The sequence below is a fragment of the Dipodomys ordii genome, unplaced genomic scaffold (assembly GCF_000151885.1).
Source record: "Dipodomys ordii isolate 6190 unplaced genomic scaffold, Dord_2.0 Scaffold379, whole genome shotgun sequence".
Taxonomy (NCBI): domain Eukaryota; kingdom Metazoa; phylum Chordata; class Mammalia; order Rodentia; family Heteromyidae; genus Dipodomys; species Dipodomys ordii.
The window spans coordinates 194,880-204,391 of NW_012267595.1; the positions used below are offsets into that span (position 1 = coordinate 194,880).

Consider the following 9,512-nt stretch of genomic DNA (forward strand, 5'->3'; position numbering starts at 1 on the left):
GGCCTTGCACATGCTAGGCAAGTGCTCTACCAGTGAGCTATGCTCCTAGCCCTACTTCCTGGTCTCCCTACTTTTTGTCTCCTTAGTAATGTGTTAGTCACCTCAGCCAAAATGTCAGGTATGGAACTGGCTCTGCAATAGAACTAGGAAGATGTCATCTTGTTCTGTGGTTCCATATGCAAGCACAGCTGCTGCTGCTTCAACAAATACGGTGGTCAATTGCACTTCAGGTCCAGACTCAGTCTGAATGCTTGGCTTGTGTGGCTTGCTCCTAGGTCCTGAACTGCTCTGTTTGTGTTCAGGCTCAGAAGGTTCATGATGTCTAGCATTGGTTTGGGGGGATCCTGGTCAACAATTAACTGTCCTTGGCCAGCTAGGAGCCTTGACCCCTAGCAGTCAGACCAAGGTGTGTTTACTCAAGTACTGATATTAATACTCTTTCAGGCTGGTGAAGCATGGAGGTTATCACAAAAAATAGCACAGATTATTGCTATGCCAATCTGTCACAGTGGCATTCCTGATTCTGAGTCCCACAACTTGACACCTTCTAGGATTATATTGCCAGCTGATTGACCTGTGTGAGCAAAGCTTCTTTTCTATTAAAGTACTTGGCTTCCTTACAGTTAATCTTTTGAGAATTATTTTTCTGATCCTGTTTTGGCCAAGTGGCTTGGCTCTTGTTAATTACATTATCTTTATAACCTTTACCTGCTGCACTTTTATAAAGACATCCTGTTCGAAGCTCCTTGAATTTTAGTTAGATCTTGTTAATTAACTACATTCTGAACTCAATCTGAGAAGAGGGGCAGGGCCTGCTGCTCTACGGATAAAAAGGGAGCAGCTTGCCTGTTCTGGGTGCTTACCTGGTGGATTTTTGTCTGATGGTTCATCCTTCTACAAAAGGAGGCTTTGTCTGACTGAGTTTCTTTCAAGTTGATGTCATTATCCCTACATGACACCCCAGAATCCTGAGCTATTCCTTCCCTTTCCCTTGTCATTATGCCATTATAGAAGGAGTGGGTTATGTGGAGATTGGGTTCCTGCTGAGAAAGGGTGAAGTCTCCTGATTTTTCTTGCCCTATCTAGAGCATGCTTACCTATTTCCTGCAATGACGGTATGCAGCAAGACCCTGACCAGATTTGTGTGTGTGTGTGTGTCTGCTGGTATTGGGGGCTGAACTCAGATCCTGGGTGCTATCCTTTAGCTTTTTTATTCAAGGCTAACACTGTACCACTTCAGTTATAGCTTTAATTCCTGTTGTTTTTTTGGGGGGTGGGTAATTGGAGGTAAGAGTCTCACACTTTTCTGCTCAGGGTGGCTTCAAAACACAATCCTCAGATGTCTGCCTCCTGACTCACACTTGTTAGCCAGGTCCTGGTCATATTCTTATGTTGTATATCTTGGACTTCCCAGACTCCAAAACCATGAGCCCAATATGGTATTCTTTTTCAGTGGCATGCAATAAACAAAACAGACATTCTGCTAAGTGGGGAAAAAAGGCTAGCCACAAAATTCCACAGAGTGCATCATTTGATTCAGATGAAATATTCCCAGTGGGCAAATCCATTGTGACAGAAAACAGATTATGTGGTATCCAAGAGATGGGAACTGAGCAGGATGGGAAATGATTGCTTAATGGCTGTGTGGTTTGAGGGGAAGTGATGAAGATGGTCTGTAACCAGACAGTGGTAATTGTTGCAGTACACTGAATGAACTAAATGACACTGAGCTGTGCATGTTAAAATAGTAAACATTTGATGCTATGCATATTTTACTGCTTCAACAGCAAAAGTTTATTTTTCCAATGCTGGGGATCAAATAAGGGACTTGAATATAATAGGCAAATGCTCTGAGCCCCAACCCCAGTCTCCTTCCCCCAAGTTTTCCCTTAGAGTTAGTGTTATGTGTGAATGGTGATATGAAGTAGAGTGAATGAACACGAATAGCAGTGTGATTGAATGGAAGGACATTTAGGATACAGCAAATGAGAATCAATTTGAATGATTGGTAGAATTGGGAAGGAAAGGAAATCACTAAGGTCAGAGTAAGCTGAAATAGAGGTGGCAGTGTTTCTTTGTATCTGAGTGAGTGCTGTGTTTCTGGAAAGTAGGGATGGTTATTCCCTTGTATCACTTCAAACACCGTCTCTTTGTATTCCAGGTAAGGACTAACTGTTCAGGACTCTACCTTAGTCAGCTCTGGCTGCCATAACAAAATATCACAGTTTGAATGGATTATGAATCAGGAACTTGCTTTCTCACAGTCCTGGTGGTTCAAGGTTTTAGGGCCTTAATTCCATGGGATCAGAGCTTCACCCTCATGAAGTCATCTAACTAACTGCCCCCCCCAACCAGGTCTCACTTCCAAATACCATCATATTGAGGGGTTCAATATAGTAATTTTGGAAGGGGACACCAGTGCATATCAGTTTCCAAGTCTTTTTCATATTCTAACTAATCTATGCATCCTGCTTTATGATTCAAGGTTGACTCCTTTGTTGGTCCCACCATATAAAATTCAGGACCACTTCCTTGCCTTTGGGATATTCTCATTAATGAAAGTATTCTCTATTGTAATAGCCTGACTTTTTGTCTTTCACCTGGTTAAATGATAAGAGTTCGATTTATGGGGCAAGGTGTCTTAAGTTCTGAATCTGAGCATTATCTTCATTTGATTCCTCCAGGCTTCTAGGAGACCCTGATCAGCCCCTCCCCATAGGAGCTCAGAGATGGGAGGGGTGCGGGGTTGGACCCTGGTATCACATCTCAGCTTTCCCAAATGTGTCTGCAGCAGATTCCCAGAAATTTGAGCATGGTGGGGTTACTGTCAATTATGTGTGGCTTTTTCCTTAATGTCTAAGATCCTACTTCGCCCGGGCCCCTTTGTCCCTAAGCTTCTGTCTCCGAATCTCTGTGCTTACAGGTGTAGCTTTGCTCTAAAGACTCTTTACAGCGGATAGAATTTTGCTGCCGCCACCTCCCCCTTCTGCGTATCTGCACCTTGGTATCTCCCAGAGCGGATCGTACCAACCCGGTACGACCCGGTACGAGCCGTATTTGGCTCGCAAGTGATAATTTCTTAAGAGGACCATCAGCTCTAAATGTCCTCCTTGTCTCCGAAGAGGCATTGGTCGGTAGAGAAATGGATCGTTCTCTGCTGCGATTCCTTCCTTCCTGAATAGTTACCGGGGAGGATTGTACCATTCCAGCCTCCCCCTCCCTGCGGATGGCGGGGGGGGGTAGTCCTTAACTCTCGATTTGCAGAACAAAAACCATAATTAGCCAGCTTTGGCACCCGAGTCCCTAGTCTTAGCGCCAAGTTTTGTTTTTAATGCCTCTCGAAATTTCATCTCTTCTAAAGTTGAGAAGGCAGACTTCTTTGTACGGAACTGTAAAAGCTGTAAAGATGTCTGCTCCCAGGGAAAGTCGGCTTATTAACGCGGCCATTTTTTTGCCCCCCAAATACAATCATTGTGGTAATCAAAATAATTTAAGCTGCCAGCATGAATGGCTTCAGGAAGGGCTACTGCGCATGAGCAAATATAGTGACTGACAGTAACCGAGGCGGGATAAAGGGCGAAAAAGTGGCTATCGCAGGAAGTTAGGACTGATTTTGGAAACATTGAAGGAGACTTTGCCAGAATAAGAATTCGGAGCTAGGGATGAAGGAGGGCAGAGTTCACTCAGAGCGGAAGTGAGAGGGCTGGTACTCTGTGGGGCGGAGTGACAGGGATTGGGAGTGTGGATTTTTTTTAAGACACGAATTTACAGGGTGAGTACTTGGGGAGGAGCTCGGAGCTGAGTAATGAGAGTCTGAGGATGGAGCTGTACGTGGGCTGGTGGGGGTCTGTGGGACAAGACATGGGGGTCTGTGACGTCTGTAACCGAGGAGTTGTGTATGGGGTGGATGATGGGAGTATTTGGGGGGGATGATGAGCGGATCTATAGATTGAATGATGGAGTTTGTAGTATAAATGATGGCAGAGGGAGCTCTGGGGAATATATAGGGTAGCAGGGGGTGGGGATTCTGAGTCAGCGATGGGGAATCTGGTGGGGGATGTAGAATGGCTTATGAGGTCCATGATACAAATGTGTTGTTGGGTGATGGGGATCTGTGGGGGAAAACAAATGTCCTTTCCCTTTTTTCTTAGCTAAAGCGTGGCCATTTTACCAGCTGGCATGTGTGGATTTCTGGCCTGGTGATCTGGTGAACTTTCAGTCTGGGCACTCCTTGCCATCTGCAGCTCTTCTCTTTTCTTCTCCTCCCTTTCAACAGTTCTGCCTTTTTAGGCCTTTGCCTTCCCTTCACCACAGTCAGACATGACTGAGTTCTGGGTAAGTTATTACTTGTATCTCACCCCCCTCCCCTTCCCCATGTTAGAATATATAGAAACAAGAAGGCAATGATGTACAAGAATTAAGACCACCGTATCCTAAGCTTTACATCTTAACAGCTATACAATGTTTAGTAAAGTCTAGTCCCTCTGTGCCTTAGTTTCCCTGACTATGATGATGACGATGATGATGGTGATGCTACCTACCTTGCATGGTTATTTTAGAGATCAATTGAGTTAAGATAAGTGTTTAAGACAATGCCTATTATATACGTGATATGCCTTAAATATAAATTTCATGTTATTGCATTATTTTTGTGTGGGCTTATACTAAGGCTTGAACTCAGGGCTTGGGTGCTGTCTCTTAGTTGTTGTTGTTGTTTTTTTCTTGATCAATGCTGGTGCTTGAGCCACAGATCCACTTCTGGCCTTTTGGTGGTTAGAGATAGGAATCTCAGGCTTTCCAGACAAGACTGGCTTCAAACCATGATCCTTAGAGCTCAGCCTCCTGAATGGCTAGGATTACAGGCAAGAGACACTACTGCCCAGCTTTGTATTACTATTGATACTATAAATTGTACAAGTATGCATATATACAGTACCTCACATGATAGCACACATTTGTAATCCTAGAACTCAGAAACTCAGGAGGATTAAGAGTTCCAAGCCAGCTCATGCTACATAGAAAGACCCTGTCTCGGGCTGGGAAGGTGGCTCAGTGGTAGAGCGCTTGCCTTGCATGCCTGAGGCCCTCAGCACCACATAAGCAAAAAGAAAAAAGCCAGAAGTGGTGCTGTGACTCAAGTGGTAGAGCGCTAGCCTTGAGCTGAAGAGCTGAGGGACAGTGCCCAGGCCCAGAGTTCAGGCCCCACGACCGGACCCCCCCCCAAAAAAAAGAAAGACCCTGTCTCCAAATTCTCCTCCCTAAAAATAACTATAAACATGAAACAAGAACAATAACAAAAAAACATACAAAATAAGGTTTGGGGAAGTAAAGTAAGACCAAGTCAAGGTTGAAATATATATAGATTATAGGAGTCTCCATATATTGAGCTGTGGTTACTTTTCTGAGACTTATAAAAGCAACTTCATAAAAGAAAGGAAACACACTTGATTTATTTATCTCATTTAGAGAAAGTGAACATGTGGGAAAGGAAGAGGCCACATTGTCCAAAAAAAAAAAAGAAATGTACTCATTACCTGACTTATGAAATAGTAACCCCTCTGTACAACACTTTAATAATAACAACACATTTATATTTTTTAAGTGAGCACTTTTTCCAAAGAAAAGATTTCCTGAAATTGATCAGCTACTTTTCTGATGGGTCATCCAATTCCCCATCAGCAATCCTGTGGGAAATACAGGGCTAGAATTGCTCAGCTGTGATATAAAATATCTATTTTTGCCCTTTGATCATAGGGCTTGAACTCAGGGCCTGGATGCTGTCCCTGAGCTTTTCCACTCAAGGTTACTGTTTTACCACTTTGAGCCACAGCTACACTTCTGTTTTTTAGGTGGTTAATTAGAGAAAAGTGTTTCATGGGCTTTCCTGCCCAGTCTGGCTTTGAACCATAATCCTCATATCTCAGCCTCCTGAGTAGGTAGGATTACAGGTGTGTCAGCCAAAGGTGTCCTGCCAGTGTAGAATTAAAGAGATGTGATTCTTCATACAACCATAGCCATGCCTATGCCAACATTTCTTGTGATCTGGCTCACACAGGGATAAAAATCTTGAAAGGCTGGAAGAATCACATTTGTAGTTCTCATCTCCAATTTCAGTACAGCCTAGAAATGCACAGGGCTGCTTTTGTTCTTAAGTTCAGAATTCATATGTGTGTTTGTCCATTTTCAGTTCTTTTCTTCTTCTTACTTTTCTTTTAAAAGTTTAGACTATTTCATCATTTTGTTTCAGAAGTGAGATAGAAATGGTACTAAAAAATTCAAGCTCTCTGGCTAGCAATGGTGGAATATGTTGTGGTCCTAGCACTCCAGAGGCAGGGGCAGGAGGATTGGGAGTTGGAGGCCAGCCAAGGCTACCTAATGAAACTCCATCTCAATAAACCAAGGGCTGGTAGTATAGCTCAGTGGTAGAGCATTGCCTAGCACGGGAAGGCCTCTGGGTTTCATCACCAGCACCACACCAAAAAAAATCATTTTTTTCTCCTTCCCTCCCTCTTTCTCTCTCTCCCTTCCTTTTTCCTTCTTTCCATTTTTTTCTGATCTTGGGGCTTGAAATCAGGGCCTGGGAAATATCCCTGAGCCTCTTTGTGTTCAGGGCTGGCACTGTACCACTTGAACCACACTACCAATTCTGGCTTTTTCTGAGTAATTTATTGGAGATAAGAGTCTCACAGACTTTTCTGCCTGGGCTGGCTTCAAACTGTGATCCTCATCTCAGCCTTGGTGGCTTACCCTTGTAATCCTAGTGACCCAGGAGGCTGAGATCTGAGAGTTATGGTTTGAAACTAGCCTGGGCAGAAAAGTAATTGAGACACTTCTCTCTAATATACTACAGAAAAAGCCAGAAGTGGTACTGTGGCTCAAGTGGTAGAGCCTTGAAGCTCACGAACAGTACCCGGCCCTGAGTCCAAGTCCAAGTACTGACAGAAAAAAGAAAAATAATAAATAAAACTAAAAAGAGACACAATCTTGAATCATTCCAGATAACCAGTTTTAATGTGAATTTGGCTACTTTTTGCCTATACATCTCTCTTGCCTTTGTTATTTCACTTTATATTTACTTATGCTTCTTTTTAAATTATTTATTTATTTATTTTTGTTGGTTGTGGGGCCTGAACTCTGGGCCTAGGCACTGTCCCTCAGCTCTTCAGCTCAATGTTAGTGTCTATTGAGCCACAGTGCCACTTCCAGCTTTTTCTGCTTATGTGGTGCTGAGGAATCGAACCCAGGGCCTCATGCATGCAAAGCAAGCACTCTACCCCAGTTACCTTCCAAGCCTATATTTACATATACTTCTAAAGCATAGTTTACATAAGTCTTCCTTTTGCTACAACTTGCTCACTAGTTAAAGCTGTTTTCCAACTCTGCTTTTTCATAACAGAATAAGTATAATAGTAGTATACATTGCCCTAATCTTAAATCCAAAAAGCTCACAAATTTGAAACTTGTTTTATGGACATGATGCAACAAATGGAAAAGCTACACTTCCCCTTATGTGATGGGTCACATACACAAAAAATATCCACCAGGCACTTGTGGCGTATGCCTCCAATCCTAGCTACTCAGGAGGCTGAGATCTGAAGACAGTGCTTCAAAGTCAGCCCAGGTAAGAAAGTCCATGAGACTCATATCTCCAGTTAACTACCAGAAAACTGAAAGTGGTGCTGTGCCTCAAAGTTGTAGAGCACTAGAATTGTGCAAAAGAGTTCAGAGACAGCACCCAGGCCCTGAGTTCAAGACCCACACCCAACATAAAGTGTGTGTGGGAGGATAATCCTCTCACACTTGAGCCCCACTTCTGCTTCTGGCTTTTTGATGGTTAATTGAAGATAAAAGTTTCACAAACATTCTTGCCCAGGCTGACTTTTGACCATGATTCTCAAATCTCAGCCTCTAGAGTAGCTAAGATTACAGGTATGAGCCACCAGTATCAGGTTTATCTTTAGTTACTTTTTAGATAGAGTCTTGTGCTTTTTGCATGTACCAACCTGCAACCATGATTCTCCTACCTCCATGTCCCACATAGCTGGGCTACAGACATGTACCACTATACCCATCCTTTTTTGTGTGATACTGGGGTTTGAATTCAGGACTTAGCACTTGCTAGCCAGGTGCTAAAGTGCTTGAGCTAAGCCTCTGTGGGATTTTTAGAGGGTAGAGATAGTCTTCTTTTTTTTTCTGGGCTGGCCTAGACCATAAACCTCCTATTTACACTTACCAGTATAAACTGGGATGACAGACACGTGCCACCATGCCCAGCTTTTATTGTTGAAATGGGGATCTCTCAAACATTTTGCCCAGGTTGGCCTTGAATTGAGATCATCTCAGTATCCACTTCTCAAGCACCTAGTGTAACAGGCATGAACCATCAGCCCCTGGCTCCTTTTTTTGTTTTGTTTTTGTTTTTGACTGTACTAGGGATTGAACTCAGAGCCTTTTATTTGCTAGTCAGGCTCTCTACCACTTGAGCCACATCTCCAGCCTCTTTTTGTTTTGGATATTTACAAGGTAGAGTCTTGCTTAATGACTGGAATAGCTTGGGCTGTTATGCTACTTGTTCTTCCTTTGTCATTGGTTGAGATGGACTCTTGCCAACTTTTATGGCCAGGCTAGCTTTGAACTGAAATTCCCAGATCTCTGCCTCCCAAGCAGCTAGGATTACAGGCTTGAGCCATTGTATCTTGCTCCTTTGTTTGTTCATATTTTCATTTCAAAAACTATTATTTTATATGATCAGGTGCACATAGGCATTACTCCTTTGTCCTCTAAGAGTAGCCTCCTTTGGTCTCACTGTGTGTGAATGCTTAGAGTCCTATATAATTTATGTCCCAGTGTATTTTTGCTCTAGCTTCCACATATGAGAGAAAATATGCACCATTTGTTTCTCTGAGCTTGGCTCCTTGTTTGATTTTTGAGATAGGATCTGGATATGTAGTCCAGGCTGGCCTCAAACTCACGATCCCCCTGCTTCAGCCTCCTTCAAACTGGGATGATACTTATGCACCTGCCTCACAAAGATATTGAACTCAAGAGTTTCAGGCTAGCAAGGAAGGCACTATAACACTTGAGCCACACCCCCAATCTTTTGGCTTTTAGTTTGGTTTCTAGATGGAATCTAATACTTTTGCCAAGGCTAGCCTAAGCTGTGATCCTCCTACCTATATCTCCTAAATAGCTTAGACCAGAGGAATGTGCTAAGCACACTCAGCTTGTTTTTGAGACAGGGCTGCCACTGCCCAGGCTGACCTTGAGCCACAATCCTCACAAGTAGCTAGGGAGATAGGCATGTGCAACCATGCCTAGCCACATAGAGATTGTATGTGTGTCTGTGTATGTGCATGTATGTAGTACTAAGGATTGAATTCAGGTCCTTGTGCTTCTTAGGCATATGATCTACTACTTGAGACATACCCCTTTGGTTCTTTTATCTTGTTTTACAGATGGTGTGTGTATGTGTGTGTGTGTGTGTGTGTGTGTGTGTGTGTGTGTGTGTGTGT

The 9,512-nt window shown here is 43.2% G+C and overlaps 1 protein-coding gene across 1 annotated transcript in view; it reads left to right on the plus strand.

The window, feature by feature from the left end:
• The first annotated feature begins 3,602 nt into the window (after positions 1–3,602).
• Positions 3,603–9,512, plus strand: part of LOC106001716 (zinc finger protein 2 homolog) — a 13,396-nt gene continuing 7,486 nt past the window's right edge. The window contains exons 1-2 of the mRNA XM_013036722.1: positions 3,603–3,772; positions 4,152–4,335. Coding sequence (XP_012892176.1) covers positions 4,321–4,335 — 15 coding nt within the window. The 5' untranslated portion in view covers positions 3,603–3,772; positions 4,152–4,320. The remainder of the gene's footprint in view (positions 3,773–4,151; positions 4,336–9,512) is intronic.